Genomic DNA, 21556 nt, shown 5'->3' on the forward strand with positions numbered 1-21556 from the left:
TTATTTAGTAGGTGGTCATTACTATCCAGTGCAACTGGCTAAAATAAATAATTTATCTTCCAGAATTCCTACTGAAAGTTTTAGCTTTAATCCTCAACTAGAAGTCCATCTGGGTGTCAGGCTTTTGATATTTTAGTACGAGTAAATGTATGTATTTAGGCCTTCTGATAGTCCTGCAGGTGGGCTCTCTCTTTGTAGATAACGTTTGTGAGGAGCATTACAAGAGAGCACATCAATTTTATCAGAAATGGCACTTGAAGGACTCTGTGCTTTATCCACCTGGCCCTCATTTGTCATCACAATACCTGATGTCACAAACTATTTAAATCAGTCCGTAAAGGGTGTTCAGCATGAAGTGCAAATGTGCTTGCAAAGATTCTGGGAGTATTTGTAAAAAGTAAATAAATAGTTTTGAGCTTCTTGTACCCCAACGCCTGTGTCCGGTGATGACAATGAAGTACATGATTGATGCCTGGTTGGCAGCTCCTGCCACAGCAGTCAGTTGGTGTCTGCTCCAAGCATGCCAAGTTTGACTGATCTGATCAGCATAGTGTTGTTTTGGAGCATTTTTCCTGACAGATTCATACTAACAGTGAACCTGATCACTTGGCAGTGATACTCAGTGCCATGAAAATCGCAGTATTAACATGTAAATGCTTTCTATGAATAACAATGTCATTTTCTTTTACAGCATCTGAATATTTTGCCTGTAATATGAGCCAGAAAAAGTTTTTTGTTTGTGTTTAGCCGACGTTACCAGCAAGGACTTGTGCTGTTGCTTTGGAGTGCAGCGCTCATATGACTGCCACAGAACAGCAACGATTTACTGCCAAGTTTTTGTTGAGTGCCCTTCTAAGAAAATAGTTGCCATTAAAGTTGTCTTATCATTTTGGGGCTGAAAGCTTTTTGTGCCCTCTATCAACTGAAATTGAAAGTTTAAGGAGTTTTTTGTGATTTCCTGCCCTTTCTTGTATGATTTCGAGTAATTTAGAGCTATGCTTGCTCGTTTGGCCGAAATTGCTGCAGTTATTGTCTTAAGACAACTGCCTGTATTCAGTAGTGTTTAATTTGGACTTAAAGATGAGATACATGAAGCAGTTTTAAAAGGCCATAAAATCAAAGGATTTAACATATACTAATGAGTTTTGAACTTTTGGTTCATTACTGCTAACCGTTTAAAGGCTTTGACTAGGCTGCTCTTGTATAATTTGCACACAATACACAATTGTGTGATAGCAAGGAGCACGAATGCCTGTTCTTTTATTTCCAGCAGCTTTTCCTATTTTTGAGATGGTTAATGCACAATTTCATGAGTTAATTTTGTTTCCTGATGAGCCACAAGTTCTTTTGAGCTGCATCAGTCAAGGCATCCGGCATTTCAAAAACAATAATAAAATAAAAAAGTCAAATCAAACATGTGGAGCTTCCTGCTGTATCAGCCCCTTGTGATTAAGGTAGTAGTTAAAAGTAGCTTTTGATGTAGACCCCCTTTGCATTTCTCTATGAAGTGAAACATAATTTTTCCAAACACTAGGGCATCCTTTCATTTTTCAGCTTAATGTGAAAACCATGGCCATCTTAAGTTACACATCATCAGTTTTATTAAAACATACCATGCTGCTTTTGGTCTTAAGTAGATTTTCTACATTAATAAAACTTTTAGCTTTCATCTCCACTCATCAGTACTTTTCCATGATAACTTCAAAATCTTTTTGTGAACCAAAGAAAAGTTTGCTGTAATCAGGTGTACTCTTATTGCTTATTTAGACCTCCTTATTTTTTTTTAAACATAGAAAACAAAGCTATTAGGGTAAACAAAAATGATGCAGACCTTTTGGGTTGTTCCAAATGAATTGGTCCCATTGTAGAACACAAATTTCTGTAGCATGTTAGTGATGTACTTAATTTACATTTATAAAAAAACAAAGGTTATGAGTTTTTTTTTCTGAAATAATGCCATTTTTTGTTTCACTGCTTTGCTACTTTGAGCTTAAATAATGCAACCATAGATATTTCTCAGGAGTAGCCTAAAAGAACAGAATTACCCCCCCCCCCCACACACACACACACACACACACCCCCCTCCCCACATGGCACAAGCTGTATAAAACATGGGCAATGTAGGGAATCAGACAGACGTGCCTTGAACAGCGGGAAAAGCAACTACAGCAGAACTAAAGTGTAAGCAAAATCTTTATTTGTAACAATTTGATGGAGAGGCTTGCTTTTTAAATTTAAAGTCAGCATGTCTTTACAGATTTGACTGCCTTTATGTTTCATGAACATGAACATGGTCACTCTATTGCAGAGCTCTTTTTCTGATTTTGCCGTGAGTTGCTGGATTTGTGTTTTTGTTTTTTATTACTCTGTATTTTCACTGTGATCTAGGACGTGTTCCAACGCTGTGATGTCGCTGAGTATTCTGGCTCTCTGCCTGCTGGTTTGTATTCACTCTGGCATAAATGCATACCCAGCCAAACCTGCCAATCCACGGCAAGGCGCGCCACCTGAGGAGCTTGCCAAATATTATTCTGCACTAAGACACTACATCAACCTCATAACAAGACAGAGGTTAGTTATCTACTTCTATATTATTGAGTCCATCTTGACCCTATATGGAAAAAAATATTGTTTAATTGCTGATATCTTCTTTATGCACAGGTATGGGAAACGAGACAGTCCTGATACTGTATTTTCTGATGTGCTAGTGAGGGAGAGCACAGAAAGTGTTCCAGGATCCAGCTATATCAGGTAGATTTATTTACCCCATTATCTCTCTGTTAAACTACCATATATATATATTCTTGTATATTATATATTCTTCATTGGACTGAATATTACTTGAGTCTGATTAGGAAGAGGGATACCTTATGCAGATATTTTAATGTGTTTTCTAGAGACTCAATTTCTAATTATTATGTTTTAATGTGTTTCTGTAGGTATGATGGGCTGCCATGCTGCTAGAGCTGTTACATCCAGGTTGACTTTACCATAACGCTGCCACTATGATGTCTTTTACTCCCATGAATTGAACTTGTGTTGCATGGAATAAACGCTGTGTGTAAAGAAACTACTTTAAACTGTTTGTGTTATTGCCACTGCTGCACTGTGACATGTTGCTAGATAGTACAAGTGTGTCTTACGTGGTGAACAGTGTTTTCTGTGTCATTCACTGATGGAGTAACAGTGCACTCTGATGGTGAGCTGACATCTAAGCATTTTGAGGTTTTTCTTAAGTGGGGCAAATAGCTTTTAAAACATGTCTGCTGCAAGAGTCCTATTTAGGGGAAATGTGAAATAGAAATTAGTAATGTGAGTACATCAAAGTGTTTTTCTCAGCTTTACTTTTACCTCTTTTATCAAGCCTACTGAGATTTGCCTCCACCCTAACTCACAACAGATTAACACTTTAATCTCATCAAGTGACCTGGATACATAAAAGCAAATCATGCAATGCTATGGTAGTCTCTATGTGCCTTGAGAGAAAATGTCACTTTTTTATGAATGTCGGTTGTGCAGATGAGGTTATTTGTTGCCAGACATGGCAACAATTATTACAGGACTCAAAGATGGCAGTGAGGCTTACAGTATCTCTTGGGGTAAGCGTATCCTTCCAGTTTAGTTCTTAGCTGTGCTGTTTGCTATGCAATATGAGCTGTCATCATTGTGCATGCTTTTCTGGAGTCAGCAGAGAAACTAATCTGTATATAAGGTTAGACATTCAGTCGACTTGTTTTTAAAGACTACACACACACTCGCTTACTCACAGTAGATCAGGAATCAATACACGAAATAGATAAAGGATGAGACCTATAAACCAATTCAGTAATGGATAATTGACTCAATATTCATCCCTATTCATAAAAACCATGAAAAGGCACAATAGGTGGTCAAAAGGCAACTGTATATTTTAATTTACAGTACTCGCATATTTAATTCAACAAAGTACTGTTGTTAAAATACATTTAGTCAAAAACAAAACAAAAAGTACATTAACGGGGTCATAAAAATCTGAAGAGGGCAACAACTTTGCTACAGCTTACTTTCATACATAAACATTTACTCTACTTAATATTTCTACCGTTATTTATTTTAGTGTAACAGAAAGTTATATGAGAAGACTGCGGGTTTTCGCTGCACTAGATATAACTTGAACGGCACTGGATGACATTAGCAGTGCGTGAGTGGACTGGGAACTGAGAGCAGGGGCGCATGCAGGCACGCACTCTGAAAACGCAGTAACAACTTATTCGTGCGCGAATGATCGGCGAATTATAAAACTCCGGAATAAAGAAAAGAATGAAAGCTTGACTGGAAACTGATTTAACTGGGTAAAGTATATTTCATTCATTCATTTGTTTATGTGAGGCTATGTAACGGTACGGGACCTAGTAGTTTCTCGGATTTCACTGTGCCACTGGCTAATGTTAAGTAGCTACTATGAGCCACATATTACTATTAGCTACTACAAAGCTAACTTTAGCTGATTTTACTTCTCTGCTGCAAGGGCCGATACTAACTGAGCGTTAACTACCGAAGCTAGCCTGTTTAAATTTTGCTGGCATGTCTGTTATTATGTATTATTAGTATTATTTGTCGGCCAAAAATAAAACTTAGAGCGCACGCCACTCGTAGTTGCTAGTTAGCGCTGCTAATTCGCCCGCATATGAGATCCAAACGGACACGGCACGAGCTCTGGTGTTAATGACAAGACGCCCTGAGAGTAGAGACCTACGGTTTAGTTTATTTCAACCAGCAACTGGTCGTTGTAATTAACGCCAAAATTAGTATTCACGGCTTCTACTTACCATTTCAGCTAAGCTACCTGACGTTGAAGTGGTTACACGTGCCCAGTGCGTGTGTAGCTTGACATCAGTTAATTTAACCGCTGCAGAGAACACATTTATAAGTCACTCGTCCTGCCTGAGGTTTGGTGACAATTTCAGCTTCTTCTAAGAAGTGCTGCAGGAGTTTAAAGAAAGAAGAGAGAACACTCTTATGAGAACAGCTGTGATGTGCATAGGTTTTATTTTCCTTGAAGTAATGTTTAAACATTTACCTTATTCAAATGCTAAGGATACGGACCAACGAAATGCTGTCTGCCCTACGTAGAATATATTGTGTATAATGCAAACGAAACAACTGAAAATTGTAATTGAGAAGTAAAACAGAATATTTAACTAATGTAAATATAATATACCAAAATCACGCGTCCCATACAAATTATAACTGTTTTACTACATGATTTATTTTTTGATTACTTTAAATCGGATAAAATGTAGGTCCATAATTTGACTCCTTTAAGCTTTAAAATAAAATTCCTCTTTAAATAGACAGTGGTCATGTGATCATCTTGGCCAATCACAATGACTGCATTACAATAACATTGAATGGGCAGGAGAAGTGTGGACAATAAAGGGACCCTAAGGGTAGGGAGTTGCGTATTTATCATGATTTGCTTTTATTGATAGTTATAATGGTGTTAAAACGGTCTTGCTCAATTTCTGATTATTCTCCCTCCATTCTCTCATTAGTCCAGAGGTACCAGATGAGTGTTTTTTAGAAAACGTGGGGCTCGGTGTTGGCCTGCTGCACTGATGATCTGAAATCAGTAACTAGGTGAGTTGTTGCCATGTTTTTTTGGTATTTGTTTTAGGTCAGCATGGTTGTTTTGCTGCTTTTGTTGATAGTGCATAGCTAGAATACAGTGTTTCATTTATGTTTATACAGTTCACAATCTGTAGTCAAACAAGGCTTCCTGAGTCGACTGTCTTACTGTGTATTGAGGGAGTTCGAGAGTTTTTTTTCCTCACTCTGTTTGGAGACCGTGTTTGCACAGAAAATCCCCAGGGCCCTCTCTGTGTGTGGCTGGCACAACCTTTAGCCAGAAGGATGGAAGACTCATCCTTTGTCATTCAATCACCCTCTTTGTCATCTGCTTAATTCATGAGTGCCCTTTGTGCTAACATGCATAAAACACAAAGACCAACAAATGCTTTCTTTTCTAATTGCTCTCCGTTCTGCATCTGTTTATCACTCATACAGCAGTAAATGCAGGCTTGATTCTAATCATTGAAAAAGGCTTGTTTAGTGTGATACTGTACTGACTCGAGTGGGTTTCCTACATCCTGCAGCTCTCCAGTTGCTCTGGTTTCTGTAAACAGCAATTGGGTGGCTTTTGACCGTGTTTAGGGAGTTTCACCATCCTGAGCTGTGGAATAATAAACATGACTGTGGCCAACGCAAAGTCTGGCTCAGGTAAGCTGTAAGAGACAAAGTCCCCGACTAGCCTTTTGCACAGGAATTGCAGCAGTGTTGTTTACCATATTTGCCATTTAATTACCATTTGAATGGTACTGTGCCCACTTCTCAGAGATAGTTGTGGGGGTGCCTTTGGCCGCCTGTCAACAATTCCATTTGTTCTTTTTTATGGACAAAAATGTAGAAAAAACTATGTTTAATACATGGTTCTCTTGATAAAAACGTTTCAGGCTCATCTGTTCAGATTACATTTTAATTCAGTGTTGTACTCCTCATATAAACAAAAGAGAAAAAAATGACAAGTGTTTTTATTGCTACGTCTTTCTTGGTGACAAGCAAGATGTTGCATTAATTTTGTTGCTAGAAGTAAAATAATAATAATAATTTGACCTGTGTCACTAGTCACTACGAGACAAAGCTATTAGTGAAACAATTCGTTGGTGACCGTGCGTCCTTGTTGCTGTTGCAATGGAAATGAGCAATGTTCTTTGAATTGGCCCATTGATTCGCTCCCCACTTGTTGTTCTTGCCTTGTCCATTCGTAGTATACTGAAATAGTTTTCCACTGGCTCTGAATTTTAATTATATTTATTACTGCTGGTCACGAGGTTGGTTTTTCACTAGTATTTCTGCCTCTGTTTTTACATAGCAGTTCATTTTAGAGCTTAAAAGAAGTAAAGAGAGCAGTTGGCAAATGGTTAGCTAAATCATTTAAGTTTATCTGTTCTTCTACAGCCATGCAACAGGTGCTGGAGAACCTGAGAGACATGCCATCAGGCACAGGAGCCAAAGATATTGACCTCATCTTCCTCAGAGGGATCATGGAGAGCCCCATCGTCCGTTCCCTTGCTCAGGTATGTTGTGCACTCGCTGAAACCACTTCTGTTTGCTTGTTCTCCACTTCCTACAAACACATGCACAGATACATCTCACCATAATTTCATCAGGTCGATTTTTCTGTTAGCTATAAGTGAAGTAGATTAGAAGTCTGTGTAGGACAGAGGAAGTGAATTGTAGCTGGTGTTTTCTCATGTGTGGAGACGGGAGAAATGGGGAATTCATGCTTTATGTGCAAGAGTTGTAATCACATGAACTGATTACTTGTTGTGTGTCTTTTTCTTGTGTCCACATTTAAGTTAGTTACCAGAAATCTAGCTACTGCAATCTAATACCCTTCCTGTCATCGGAAGAGTAAAACACAAAGGTCTACTCTCTGCAGGGCTGTATAGCACAGCTTTTTTGTATTTTTATTTTTATTTAATCACCACAAATTTAAGTTCATGTTGAAGCTTAAGTAAAAACAGAAAACCTCTTAAAATTAGATCAATCAATTTGACACACAAATAAAGAGGCTTACAGCATGAAGAACAAATGGCTTACATAACATTCTGAAAAAAATATCTCCAGTGCAGATTGAGGTCATCAGGTTTAACTACCATAACTATAAATAGACAGCTTTTTATAGAAAACCGTCCACAAAGAGAAACTCTTGTCCTTATTTTGTAACAAGAGTTTGTAGCTTTAAAAAAACAAAATACACTATTTTACACAGATGGCCCATCAATCATATTAAATGGATTTGAATCCCTTGTTACTTTATATTCTGCTCTTAATTTTCCTTCATTCTTCTGCATATCACAGTGATAGTTTAACAGAAACAAAGCCCGCTTGTTCTTGGTGTAGGTGGTAAAGTAATTCACTGTGATATATATATATTTTTTGTTATTGAGTTGTTTAAAATGTTTGGATATATTAAAATTCAATAAAAATATCAGCAAGTGGGTTTTTATGAATGCCTGCTGTTGTAGCCAGTGCAATTATGGATTAAATTATGGAATTATGACAATTATGGAAGTGTTTTTGTTAGTAAGATGGTATTAAGAAGTCATTCAGAACTCTGGCTGAGGAACATAATGGCATAGTCCATTCTTAACAACTTGCAAGCCCCCATGCTTCCACATGTGCAAAATATAGTCCAAATTCCTAAAATCACAACCTTCACGCCACAGTTTTCAAACTTTATAAATCCACTCAGTGGAACAAGCAGGTCCACTGAGTGGATCTAAAGTGTAATCTGGCTGCTTGGCAGAAATATAGAAAAAACATCAAGTGGTAATTGCAGCTTTGGGAATGTTATTATGCTATAAAATCACAGTTTGTAAGGCTAACCAAATTTACCTCATGCTTGATACAAACATTGACTTGCTGTGTACACTCTTTTGGTGGACATGTCTGTGTTTAGGCACATGAGCGTCTGGAGGAAGTTGCGTTACAAGCCGTGCGGGATGATAATGTTCAGCTTGTCACTGAGATCTTGGATGCCCTTAACAATCTCACAGATAAGGATGCTGCCGCTGCTGAGCTTGTCAAAATCCTGCAGGAGCCACACTTCAAGGTACCTTAAGTCTTATTCAGTGGCGGGGTGGGGCTTTTTACTGGAGTGGAAATGGAAGCCAGAGCTGCTTCTCCAACCCCTACCTCATTTCTTCTGATTTACCTGTCTGCAAGCTTCACCTAACTGGTCTCGCTTTCTTACTATCAACTAATTTGTTTCGGAGAGTATTGAGAGGATTCCTACGCACTGTTTGAGTAAATCTAATGTTGTTTGTCTTCACTGTCTGTAACTGCTTGGGGATATTTTTCAGTTAGTCTATTGGCAGTGCAGTTTGTCTTCATTTGTTCATAGTAATTCATGTAATGCATGTTGGAGTGTTTTTTCATTTTTCCAAGAAACATATTGTTAAGTCATTTCTTTCTGTGTGTATTTTTCTCTTCTTCTTCTGTCTTAGTGTTTGATAGAAGCTCATGACAAAGTGGCTGCAAAGTGCTATGAAACATCGCAGACTGCAGTTAACAGTAATTCCATGATGACCAGTTCACTGATGCCAGCTGATGCTGTCAGGATGATTGGCATCCAGAAGAAAGCTGGGGAACCACTGGTGAGTTAGCAAGGCATTGGTAAACACTCCTGTTAAGTTGCAAAGAGTTTTACACATGCCCTTTCACTGACTATCTGTTAGGATGCAGTGACTCAGCCTTACATAGTTAATCATCATCTTTTAGAGGAACCTGACCAACGCATGAAACTGGCCTCCTCTATGATTTATGAAGTGCGGATGTACAGTACTTTATTGACTCTTACTCTCTTTCAGGGGGTGACATTCCGCGTGGTGCGAGGAGAGATGGTGATAGCCCGGATCCTGCACGGAAGCTCAATTGACAGGCAAGGCATGCTGCACACAGGGGACATAATCCGAGAGGTGAATGGTCGAGAGGTCGGCAGCGACCCACATGTGCTCCAGGAGCTGCTGAGGGACTGCAGCGGGAGTATTACACTCAAGGTCCTGCCAAGCTACAAAGACACACCAGCACCTCCACAGGTACAGAAAAAGGAGGTTTCATTTTCTGAATTCACCTGGAGGTGATTGATAATCTTAGTTTAGTTTTTCAGTCCTCACGACCAGCCCTGGATGAGTGGATGAAAATGGGTGGATGGATGTTTAATTAATAAGTTGGATGCAAGATGAATTGCTTTTAATGACATTTTTCTTAGTTTTAGAGTTTTTCATATAATATTAAGTTACATTCAGTCATATAAATGCACCTTAATATTTGCTGTTGGTATTTGATTTGATTTGCAATAATATATTCTGAAATTGTGCTCTAATGAATAATATATATTGATTGAGAGCTGAGTGATCTCTGAATACCAGGTTCTTGAAAACTGAGCCCATGGGAATCTATTAATAACACTCCACACACCAAGTAGGACATGCACCACTTTATTCAATGGAGCACACATAGCAGCTGACACTGAGAAGCCTTAGGTAAAATTACATCATAAGGCTATTGGTACTTTGTACTGAGGACGATAAATTATCTACTGTTAGTAAGAGTGAAAATGTTTCTTCCTGTTCACACTTAAGAGTTGTATGTGGTCCAACTCACTCAGGCTTTTGACTTCTGACTGGGAAAGAAGAAGGTTTACTTTCATATTGTATTTCAAAATCAAGAGTCATGAGACATATGTAGTTTTTTTGCAGCTTAATTAAGTGTTGTAATGTCACAGTACAGATTTACACCTCACCTCTGTTAAATTGCAGGTTTATGTGAAGTCACACTTCAACTACAACCCAGCCACAGATAACCTGATCCCTTGTAAAGAGGCGGGTCTGGCCTTCTCCAGAGGAGATGTGATTCATGTAGTCAACAAGGAAGACCCCAATTGGTGGCAGGTGAGTGTGCTCATATTACTGGAAATTTATGGCTGCCACAATATGTAAAACACAAGGATCGCAAAGTAGTTAATACATAATACACTACACACAACCATGAATGTTGGCAACAACGTTGGCCACTTACATAGGTTACATCAAAGACTCACTGCAGAACTCTAAAGCCATTGCTGCTCCCCAATGGCGAAAGTGCTGCTTGGTGCGAGTTCTGAGTCAGTTTGTAAGAATCTACAGCTTTCTAAAAGATTAATAACCATCAAATAGTTTTTTTCTTTCTATATATTTAAATTAAGAGTCTGAAGCATCTCTCAACTACTCTAACCCCTGTATAGGCACGGAAAGTTGTTGGTGGAGCCACTGGCCTCATCCCTAGTCAGGTCTTGGAGGAGAAGAGAAAAGCCTTTGTGAGGAGAGACTGGGACACGTCAGGTACAGGTTAGTATGACTCTTTCCAACCGTACCAGCTGCTCTTGTATAGATTTAATGAAGGTTAGATTTCAGCACCAAAATGCGGAGCACTAATACTTTGTGCATTTGACTCAGGGATGCTCTGTGGGACTCTGACTGGAAAGAAAAAAAAGAAAAAAATGATGTACCTCACTACCAAGAATGCAGGTGTGTATTACCTGCAGTTTTAGGGTTTTCGCGCTTAAATATTTACATTTTTTAAAATGGTGACACAGTACTGACTCTGTATCGCCTTCAACAGAGTTTGATCGTTACGAGCTGCAGACCTATGAAGAGGTAGCCAGGATGCCCCCGTTCCAAAGGAAAACGCTGGTTCTGATTGGAGCTCAGGGAGTTGGGAGGCGGAGCCTAAAGAACAGGCTTATTGTCGTGAATCCCCTGAGATATGGAACCACTGTCCCATGTGAGTGCGTGCATGTGTGAGACATAGACCTGAGACCACCGAAATGTTCAGACTTTAGACCCGTCAGGCTGCATGAAATGCCTTTTCTTACCTTCTACATTCAGTTACATCACGCCGTCCCAGAGAAGAGGAGAAAGATGGGCAAAACTACTGTTTCGTTACACGGGAAGAGATGGAGAAGGACATCAAAGAGAGCCGCTATCTGGAGCACGGCGAGTACGATGGCAACCTTTATGGAACCAAGATCGACTCTATCCATGAAGTGGTGGCTGCCGGCCGTACCTGTATCCTAGATGTTAACCCTCAGGTCGGTCAAAGATGCACGCACTCAATATCTGGATCTGCTTTTCCTAAAAGCTTTGGTAGTGACATCACATTTTATGCCCAGGCCCTGAAAGTGTTGAAGACTGCTGAGTTTATGCCGTTTGTGGTATTTATTGCTGCTCCTGAGCTGGACACACTAAGAGCTATGCACAAAGCTGTGGTAGATGCTGGACTTACGACCAAACTACTCACGGTAAGTTTTAAGCCGATGAAACATTCTTAAATACGATGGTGGGATTTTACAGTGGTTGTCACTGTAATGGCTGTGGCTTCCCTTCTATAAATGGGCTTAATCCATTTTCTGTAACAGGAGAATGATTTGAAGAAGACTGTAGATGAGAGCGCCAGGATCCGCCGGGCATACAGCCACTACTTTGACCTGACTATTGTTAATGACAATCTGGACAAAGCCTTTGACAAGCTCCAGGAAGCAGTGGAGCAATTAATCATAGAGCCACAGTGGGTTCCAGTCAGCTGGGTCTACTGATATTTTACCCCCCACTGGAGAGAAGCTGCTGTTGGAGGTGCCAGGCTTAGGATAAAAGGGGATTCAACACTGTGCTGCACACAAAGTAAGTGTTGGACGTCAAGCCTGTGTGAATTTGGTCTCACACAAAGTTGCATCACAGTCACCTTAACCTGAATTGCCAGATTCCTTTCTAGCACACTATGCAATTCACAACACATAGGAAGTGTACTTATTTATTGGCAAGTATTTTTTAAATGATATTTTTTACTCACATGGATTGGAAGAGTACTGGCACTCGTGTCAGATGCTTTTGAAAGCAAACCCAGTTTTTAATGTTACATCTGTATGTAAGATCAGTTAAGTTGTATTTATTCTACATAAAAATGAGGGCTCGCTCATTGAAAAGAATAATACCTCAGTGTTACAGTTTACAGTGCTTATGCGTCCAGTTTCTCATCTCATTCTGTCATTACAGACTTGTCATTCGTGTAGAATAGTGTCATATATATGAGACCTTTTTTCCTCCTGGAGGCAAACATTTAACTCCTCAGCCAAACTTAATGAATGGAAAACGATTTGCCAGTCACTGTATGAAGTTGTACAGGAAGAAAACTAATCCTGTAGTGTTTACCTATGGCTCTTTAACTCAAGCACGAAAGATATTACATTAAATACGCTGACTCCGTGTCAGACGTTTGGATCATGTAAATGTTTCTGAGTATTTGTTGCTGTGTTTGTGTTTTCAAAGAAAGACTTTCCACAGGACTCTCAAACAGGGTACTGCACCTCAGTGAAACATCCCTTTTGATGTGATATGTACTAAAATTTAACAGTTTTAAATAAAATTCATATTTACTTATAAAATTATATTTCACAAGATTTCACATAAGATGTATTTTCAGATGTCAAATAAATAACTGGTGTTTTCTAATGATCCGCTGTGTTTTAGGTGTGTTTCTTTAAGCAAACTTGCCGACAAACATGCTACATTCAGGCATATTAAAAATCAAAAGTGTATGTAGTAGCAAATGACACAAAAAGTTTAAATGTACACAAGCCAGGGTGGTGCAGAATGAGGTTTGTGTTATGAGCGTCAAAGATCCTGAAGATGGAGCTCATTGGAGAATTAATAATTGATCTGAGAGTAAAAATAACCTGAAATGTTACTGCTATAATATTGTCAAAGAATGTGATCAGTCCACGTTTGAGAAACAGTTATTGCTCAGAACAATTGATTTGAATACAATCTTAGTGATGATGACATAATTATATACTGTTAATAAGATGTTAATAATAAAACATGATGGTAGTTTGAGAGACAAAGCATGTTTTTTTTTCCATGAGAATGCCCAACATAATCAGAACCAGGAGCATAATAGATTTGTCTATAGGGATATTGCTGCAAGCTGTGTGCCTGAGATGACCATATTTAGGTTATCGCTTCTTTTTGCGCACTTAGATGTGAATTAAGTTGTAACGACTATATAATCTCACATTCCAAGGAATATGTTCTGCACAGGGAGGCTTCAACCGGGATACAGACCCGAAACCTCTGCTGGGAAAGGATTGTGCTAAGCACCACACCCATGATAATTTTATAATATGGTTCATAATTTTTTTTATACAATCAGACAACAGCTCAAAATCATTTTTTATTTGAAGGAAACTGCCAAAGTTACAAAAAAATAGATACAATTTTGCATATTTATTCACATAAAAATCAAGTCTGACTATTAATTCATTATTATTATTATTATTTTTTTAAACACATTGAGTAATCACATATGAGTCCAGATCAAGTATTCAGTATTTTTAGAATGACTTCTTGGTCATGTAGCACCCCTTAAAATATTCTATTAAAATAACAAAAAGAATTATTTACATGTTTCCATTTACCTAATTCCACTGTGACACTTGTTTCTGGTGGCTGTAAAGCAGGTTTCAGTTCAAACACCCTGAGCTAATGAGGCAAGACTTCGAATCACGATACACAGGACCAGAGGATTTCCTGGCTGCTTGTTTATTTCTGCCTTCACCATGTCCCCATTTCTCCGCAGGGACACATTACAGGAGGCAAACAGATGTTCGATCTTTCCATAGATGGCCTCTGTCAGTACAGACGACGCTTCGGCGCTCAGAGGCAACTCTCCATTTTTTGATGCACACTGCACCTGGAACAGGTGTTGAGAGATTCATAAGGGGCAGCTGACTTAATGTGCAATGTTTAATTTACAAAGAAACACCTGCTTAACATGTTGTGCCATTTTATAAAAAAGAGGATTTACTAACCAGTAGCTCCAATATCCCCAACACTGCAGGGCTGGAGCACATTTCCAAGGCAGCAAGACAATCATTTGTCATCTCTGAAAGACAAAACAGACGCATGATGAAGGAACCTGCATTAAGTTTTTAGAACTTGCAGTGTGCATGAAGTGGGTATACTAGGTCTCTAGTATATGAAAAGAAATCCACAAGTAATGACTGTAGAGTACAAATTTTCTCACCATCCAATGCACTGATTAAGAGGTGAAGGGCTGTGTGAAGCGATGTGGATCGGCTTTTTTCAGTTGGTTCCTCTTGACTAGACTGCTCTAAAAGATCCAGAATTGCCTGGAAATTCTGTTTTTGAGACGCTGTTGTTTTAAAGTCAACTGAGGCAGATCCCTTATCCACGCACATCTGCTCTAGCTGAGACAGAGAAGGAGACAGGTCAGACTTTAAACGGAACGTAACTGAATTTCATTATGTCCATTTTCTTTTAGTGAATGTGCAGTGCCAGTGCCCAGACCTCTTCGTTCCTCTTACCACATCCTGAAGTGCACTAATGGTGATCTGGTCCTGCAAAAGTTTTGTAATCTGCTGTAGCAGAGCGGACCTGGTGGATGCCGGAAGAGCTGAAAGCAGCTGGAAATGATCGCTCAGTTGGTCTAGTTCTGAAGACAGAAAAATAAGGACAGTTTGTCATTCACTGTCAAAGATAAAACATTCTCCCGGAGCACGTTAAAAAGGTTAACTGAGATTATGATGATGTAAACCACAACAATATGTAGAAGCTAATAAAACACTGCATGTGTATATACATGCTATTTAAAAAAAAAAGTCAATACACGCATGCATGCTGTGGCCAGTGAATGCAAAACTATTATCTTGGCTTATTCCAAGCAGGTTAAGTCCTGATTCAAAATTCCACCCAATAAAATCATACAGTCAGTACATAACTTCCATAGCAAACTAAAGAGTAAACTGTACTGTATTGTACCCTTTTAATATAGGTCAAAACTGTGTTTACAAATACGTTTAACACCCTTCTGATAAGATGCAGCAAGGTCTCTTATCTTTGAGACCCTTTGACGCGGCTGCCCCTCTGTTGGTCTTCCTTGGTCTCTTGTGTTCTGGGGGCCTCTGGATATCTGGAGTTTTGATCTCCTCCATACCCGCTTCACACCCTGGAGGACGGGGCTGTGGCCCCCCCACACTCCCTAGCAGATCATTACATGGAGAAACCTTTGGAATGCAAGCATGCTGATCCACACAGGTATGCACACATGGGTATTCACAGACGCGGACTAAAGCTTTCTTGGCTGCTACCTCAAAGCACACTGTGCGCTGTCTATCTTGCGTGCTGCACAATATCGTTTATTATTTAGTAAATATTGATATCTATGGCTAGCTAGTTTATTGTGATGGTGCTTTGTTTTCTCTATTATTATGTTGCTCTTTGTTGTTTGCTGTCTCCTCTGTTTGTTTTTTTTTGTTTGTTTTTTTTTTTTTCTCCATACAGGTGACCCAGGAGTTCTTTTTTTTTTTTTTTCTCTCTCTTCCCCCCCCTTCTCACCGTCTCTTCTCCCCTTTGGTTTTCTTTCTTTCTCTCCCCCTCTTTCTCTCATTCATTCCCCCTGTCCTATTTATTAAAAAAAAAAAAAAAAAAAAAAAAGACAAAGGATGAACTGAAGCTCTGCCATCACGTAATGTCGCATACTGCTGTTTCTGATGTCATTTAAAAAAAAAAAAAAAAAAAAAAAAAAAGAGACCCTTTGACTTGAATACAGCAGAGGTGTGGTGCTGCTGGAGCGCAACACAGAATAAGCAAATGCCATTTTTTGCCAAAGAGCCAAAGAATCTGCATTAACAAAAGTACACCCATGAAAGTGGATAGTTTACTAATAATGTGCTGATTTATATACAAATATGTAGTTGGTTCATTTCAATAACTACATGCCTAGAGCAGCGCAAATTAGTGGCTGAAAAACGAGCACACCCAATGAAGGAGTATGACGGAGTGAGTGATGTCAATGTGTAGAGGAACACAAAACCCTTTATAGTCATATCCTGATTCATACTTGTGTTAATGAAAATATTACTGTGGCCATGAAGCTACAAGTAAAGGTAATATATATTACATATTTTAAGATTCTGGCATTAATCAAAAGGAAACTATATGAAAATAACTGTGTGCGCACTGCTGAGAAAAAACATGCAGAGATTTTTTAATTATGTACCGAGCTTTATGTAGAAATGTGACAAAAACCTGAAACCCAGTTCTCATAACATTTCCCCCTCGTTCCCAATAAATGAACGCTCCAACTATCAAAAATCCTCAAACCAAAGTAAGACATGCTTTTTACAGCATTAAATTTAGAGCTAAACTGTATGCCACAAATCCTTGTGAAGTATAATTGTATGTTTCTCCTTAAATTTTGTGCTATCAAGATGAAACTCCTATAAATATGAATAGGCAACAAGGCTAGCCACCAAAATATCCGCGTTCACACCTTTCAGCTGTAAAACTAACACTGCACCTCTATATTAAATCCCAACGGTAGACTTTTAATACTAATACTACTACTAATAAAAATAATATTATTAAAAATAATAATAACCTGTATTTTTATAGAGCCCTTTTCAAAGAATCTAAGGCCAAAAAAAAATTCAAGGCTCTGTTGCAAAGAGTGGACACAGTTAGTTTTGCAAGTATTTGTAGGAACGTCCTTTTTAGAACATAAGGAACACTGTAAAAAAACACAGAGCTGTCAGATATATCCATAACTCTGGCGTTATGGGAAAGAATGAAAAGCAGAGAGAGAAGCTATCCACGGAGGAAAGAGCAGAATGCAATATATAAGAACTCGTCATACAGACTAGCCAATCACATGCTCTCATTTTCAGTCTAACATTTGATCTCGGTTGCTCAGTTATAGTGTAATAATGCATGGAAACTTTCCACTGTGGTGACAAAACCTTAGAAACAAATACTAACCTGATGTGCTCTACAGCTCTGGTGTGCAGGACATTTCTCTGCATGCAATCGTGTGTTTTTTTGCTGGAAAAGGTAAGAAATCTGAGGCGAAAACAGTGCTTTACCTTGTTGAAGGCAGCTATTGTCAGATGAATGTGCAGGAGCTCCTGAAATAGACGGCTGGTCTTTCATTCTAGCAGTACCATCAACTTTATCAAAGCCTCCATTGGTGCCTGACAATACACACAGCTCTGTGGAAAATGCACGTGATAGTTCAAGGAGACAGAACATGGATATTTCCAACAATAGCCTAGAACTAATGATGCTGATCCTGCAATTACTAAATATAACTTTGAGTTTATCAGTTCTTGTTAAATTAACATGAAGTAAGACAGTTACTCTACAAATACAATGAATGACTTCTCACCATATTGTCCATCGTGTTTGATCTTTAGTTCTATAAGGCTATAGGCTATTGGAGTGTTGGTAGGAATCTCCATGGTAATGTCACTGTCATTGCCCAAGCTTGCGTTCTCCTTCAATAAAAACTGAAGAAACAGGAACACCGAATCAGAACAAATGGCAACAAAATTCCTCAGTGAGTGTCACAAATATTAATCTACTTTAAAGAATTATTAAAAGATTCAATATTTTCTTTAAGGTTATAGTGGAATTTAATATAAGATATAGTTTTAACTACAGTACTTTGCAAAGGTCTTGAGTTTTAGGTCCAAGGAGTCACACTTTTTTTGTGATTTTTTTTTTAAGTGGTCTTAGGCAACAGTTCTCCAGGCTTTCTGAATGTCTTTTGATAGTTTTTCTTTGGACACTGGCTGCTTTTTCACTCATTTTCATTCCAATCCTTATACCTGACCCTTCAGAGGAATTTTATTTATTTATTTACTTTATTTTTTTTAAGCCACTTAACATTTACAACTGAATCCATCTTTAATTAAAAAAAAAGCCTATAATAACTTTGTTACTAACAGCCTGTTAAAGCACATAATCTGTTCCCATTTCTTTGGTTAAATGTAGGAAATATATCAAAGATAACACAATTTGACATACACAGGGTGATACCCAAGAGCTATTAGTGGAAGGCTTGGCACATCTCAGTATGGTGTGCCGTGTCCTTAAAAAAAATCTAAGGAAACTGGACCAGTGGAGGACAAAAAGGACTGGCCTCTTCAGAGCCCGGACATCAACGTTATTGAAGCAGTGTAGGATCATCCTGGCAGAAAACAGAAAAAAAGGCAGCCAACATCCAAGGAAGAGCCTTGAATGTCAAGTCTGTCTGGAGACCTTGGCACAGTACTGTATGTAGCTAGAACATAAACAATAAATTCCCAGTTTTGATTTCTGGAAATGAAGAGGAAAAACCGAGGATAAATGAAGGACCCGAATTCTGAAGAGGAACCACAATGCAACTGTTTCATGCATAGTGGGCAAGATTTATTCCACTTCTTCTTATTCTCTTCTGCTTTCAAAATGTACACGCAAAGCTGGCACACGCAGATCTGAAACTCATCCGGGTAAAAGCAGCACATGTATTGCTCACCTGGCAACAGGACCTATGAATTTTGTATTGTGAACTTAGCTTATTGACTTAATATAGGAATGTATTAGCAACTTTAAAAACTGACCGAACCCTAAATACCAGCAACTATTAGGTCTGATACGAGGTTTGATATTGTACCTTAGTCATCTTGGGGCCACAGGTGCTCAGATTTCCCCCACACTGTCCTCCCTGCTGCACCTCCTCTATGACTGAACAGGGTTGAGTGGTTACAATACGATCCTTTACAATCCCAAATACCCGTCTTTGCTTCTCCTTTGTCTGCTGGATTAGACAGTGGGACATGTCCAGAACCCTAACACAAGAAAAATGTGGTGAGTTTCACCAGGAACATTCTTGGAAACAAAATTTTATTGTGACTTATCCTACATCATCTTTTCTTGCGTTAATATTCAACCGGGCATCGTGTTTTGTGTGAAACTTTACAGCTGGACAAAGATCACCAATGCGATCTTTAACATGCTGATCGGCAGGTGATGTTTAGAGTGTTTGAAACAACTTTACATGTGACACCAGGTACAGATTGTGAACCAACTTGTCTTTTGAGTCTTGCAGCAACTTCTGCATATCAATCTCCTCTTTCTTCAAGCTTCCAAAAGATGACTGGAGTTTGGATGAGTCTTCACCCTGAAGTTTAATGCTGTATTTGGAAAAATTTGCATCCACAGTTCCCTGAATGTTGTCACTAAATGTCCCACTGTATTTGATGAAGTCTGTCTCAACCACAACTGCAAAAGGTAAATAAATATATTAAAAAAAAAATCAAATTTCTGTGATCTCGGGAGAGTAAACTGTGACACATGCGGCCATTTTCGTGCTGCTTTTGAGGTTTACCTGGCTTTATGGGTGTGTCTCCTGTTAGTATATCATTGAGATTAAAATCAGTGGGAAGATATTTGGACTTTTGCCAGCACCAGAAACGCCTGCGCTTCACCACCACCGTCAGGAGAGCAATGGTGTCATTCAGGCTGGTCACTGGGATCAGGGACCCGTTATCTTCCACCTCCTCCACAAAGTTTCTGGTAGCCAGAGCAAACATCTTTCGGCTGGATAAAGCTTTGAAAGCGAGAGAAGAGAGGGGAGGCGTTTACTACACAGCTACAGAAGACCTCACCCATGTGAGCTCCTCCTTAGGACTAAACACAAATAAACTTCCTACTTCAGCCACTGTACTCATTTCAAGCAAAAACATAGTAGACACCATACAGCTCTTTACATTTAAAACCTCCAGGCTGCACGACAACAATCAAAGCACCGGTTATTATGGAAACCAAAAGTCCATCGGTACAGCAGTCACTGTAGATAAGACGAAATATGCTAGTTTTTTTTTTTTTAATCTGGCTAATTTTCCACCTACCGCTTCCACGGAGTCTTCGCTTTATTGGTGACCTGCAAGAGAAACTCCCCAGTGGTCAGACTTTTACAGGAGTCAGTTCCTCTGTAGTAGCTCAGCCTGGTTTCCTGCACTCTTTGTTTTGGACAAAAGGCTCCGCCCTCTGCACGGTAGGAGAGGCCGAAACATATATGGCATATATGGCCTTTCTTCCTGTACGCTTACAATCCAGCTTATAATAATAATAATAATAATAATAATAATAATAATAATAATAATAATAATAATAATAATGTCTCTTCTATATTTGCTTGTACTGGTAAATTGTCAACTGGATTTATGTAGGGACTATATATATATAAAATAAAGAAATAACCTATTTTACAAGTATCTTAATTACACTGCATTGATGTATCTACTGCTCTGCATTATAATTTATTCAGTCCTATTTGACCAGTGACAATATTTTATAGGGGATTTTTGTAAAAACAGATTATCAGTAGTCCGCTTTCATTTGCATTTGTCGCCACCTAGCGGCTGTTTAAGATAACCCAGCAATCTGATGAGCCCATGTTCGCTAGCGTGGATTAACAAACAAAACAAAGAAAAAGAATACAAACAAACTATACTACAGTGAATTATTAGAGTAAAAAAAAAAAAAAAAGAAAACAAAAGAGAATAGGTGGACTCAAGGAGCCCTTTTTCAAAGTCATTTATCATATTGTAGGATGTCAAAAATGCAGACAGGCTCTAAGGATCACTAGCGGTATCTTACTCTTTTCATCAACATGACTCTCACAACATTCCTGCATTCGTTATTTATAAATGATAACCTTTACTTGTTGCACGGCTCCATAATTGCTCATTAACCTTGAACTCTGGTCATTGCTTAGCAGGACGGGCAAAAACAAGCCATAAACACGAATCGTCGTCAAACACATACGGCTGTTTCTAAAGTGATTGGAACAATTCACTCAACACTTGTGAAACGTAGCAACATATCTACTGTATACTGCAGGATATTCATTGGAAAGTATCATGCACAGGTTTCCATTTAGATGGCACTGAGATTTAACCCATAAAGCCAAGAAAATTATAAAGGGATGAAGTGCAGCCACGAGCAAAAAATTCTATAATTTAGCAGATGATCTTTTACCAGTCCTTTAAGAGTTGCTACTTCACTTAAGGAATATGTATAGTAAGAAGCAGGGAACTGCTTCACATTCCCAGTAAACCTAGTGTTTATACCCC

At 38.7% G+C, this 21556-nt stretch overlaps 3 protein-coding genes across 5 annotated transcripts; 2 read left to right on the top strand and 1 right to left on the bottom strand.

Moving 5' to 3' along the window:
• Positions 1-2407: 2407 nt before the first annotated feature.
• LOC146623174 (peptide YY-like) lies at positions 2408-2964 on the top strand. Its single transcript, XM_085365759.1, has 3 exons — positions 2408-2571; positions 2662-2751; positions 2940-2964. Exons 1-3 carry the CDS (start codon positions 2408-2410, stop codon positions 2962-2964), a joined length of 279 nt encoding a protein of 92 aa, XP_085221885.1.
• Positions 2965-4190: 1226 nt separating this feature from the next.
• Positions 4191-13019, top strand: pals2a (protein associated with LIN7 2, MAGUK p55 family member a). 3 transcript variants are annotated; one of them, XM_085365760.1, is made up of 14 exons: positions 4191-4331; positions 5535-5619; positions 6135-6258; positions 6997-7115; positions 8504-8656; positions 9051-9200; positions 9414-9641; positions 10365-10496; positions 10829-10931; positions 11040-11111; positions 11206-11367; positions 11472-11674; positions 11756-11884; positions 12002-13019. In XM_085365760.1, exons 3-14 carry the CDS (start codon positions 6228-6230, stop codon positions 12176-12178), a joined length of 1659 nt encoding a protein of 552 aa, XP_085221886.1. In that variant the 5' UTR covers positions 4191-4331; positions 5535-5619; positions 6135-6227; the 3' UTR covers positions 12179-13019. The 3 variants fall into 3 exon arrangements, with proteins under 3 accessions (XP_085221886.1, XP_085221888.1, XP_085221887.1); XM_085365762.1 differs by lacking the exon at positions 6135-6258; XM_085365761.1 differs by lacking the exons at positions 4191-4331; positions 5535-5619 and having other exon boundaries at positions 6099-6258.
• A 943-nt stretch (positions 13020-13962) lies between these two features.
• gsdmeb (gasdermin Eb) lies at positions 13963-20400 on the bottom strand. The gene is made up of 10 exons (XM_085365763.1): positions 20330-20400; positions 19807-20028; positions 19508-19700; positions 19093-19267; positions 17824-17944; positions 17522-17647; positions 14966-15093; positions 14665-14848; positions 14450-14523; positions 13963-14331 (listed from the first exon to the last, which is right to left on the bottom strand). The coding sequence occupies exons 2-10, from the start codon at positions 20009-20011 to the stop codon at positions 14107-14109; spliced, it is 1431 nt and encodes a 476-aa protein (XP_085221889.1). The 5' UTR covers positions 20012-20028; positions 20330-20400; the 3' UTR covers positions 13963-14106.
• Between the last annotated feature and the right edge of the window lie 1156 nt (positions 20401-21556).

Source organism: Diplotaxodon limnothrissa, linkage group LG11, assembly GCF_057381915.1.
Source record: "Diplotaxodon limnothrissa isolate DT_005_m linkage group LG11, D_limnothrissa_male_GT1.1, whole genome shotgun sequence".
NCBI classification, from domain to species: Eukaryota; Metazoa; Chordata; class Actinopteri; order Cichliformes; family Cichlidae; genus Diplotaxodon; species Diplotaxodon limnothrissa.

What these genes read in the sequence shown, in the direction of transcription:
- LOC146623174 (XM_085365759.1), top strand. Translation starts at nt 2,408, where the DNA reads ATGTCGCTGAGTATTCTGGCTCTCTGCCTGCTGGTTTGTATTCACTCT. An exon ending in AACCTCATAACAAGACAGAG is followed by an intron (nt 2,572 to 2,661) that starts GTTAGTTATCTA and finishes CTTTATGCACAG; the next exon opens with GTATGGGAAACGAGACAGTC. An exon ending in CCAGGATCCAGCTATATCAG is followed by an intron (nt 2,752 to 2,939) that starts GTAGATTTATTT and finishes GTGTTTCTGTAG; the next exon opens with GTATGATGGGCTGCCATGCT.
- pals2a (XM_085365760.1), top strand. Translation starts at nt 6,228, where the DNA reads ATGACTGTGGCCAACGCAAAGTCTGGCTCAG. An exon ending in CAACGCAAAGTCTGGCTCAG is followed by an intron (nt 6,259 to 6,996) that starts GTAAGCTGTAAG and finishes GTTCTTCTACAG; the next exon opens with CCATGCAACAGGTGCTGGAG. An exon ending in AAGACCCCAATTGGTGGCAG is followed by an intron (nt 10,497 to 10,828) that starts GTGAGTGTGCTC and finishes ACCCCTGTATAG; the next exon opens with GCACGGAAAGTTGTTGGTGG.
- gsdmeb (XM_085365763.1), bottom strand. Translation starts at nt 20,011, where the DNA reads ATGTTTGCTCTGGCTACCAGAAACTTTGTGGAGGAGGTGGAAGATAAC. An exon ending in CTGCAAGACTCAAAAGACAA is followed by an intron (nt 19,268 to 19,507) that starts GTTGGTTCACAA and finishes TTCTTGTGTTAG; the next exon opens with GGTTCTGGACATGTCCCACT. An exon ending in GTGGCCCCAAGATGACTAAG is followed by an intron (nt 17,945 to 19,092) that starts GTACAATATCAA and finishes CTGTTTCTTCAG; the next exon opens with TTTTTATTGAAGGAGAACGC.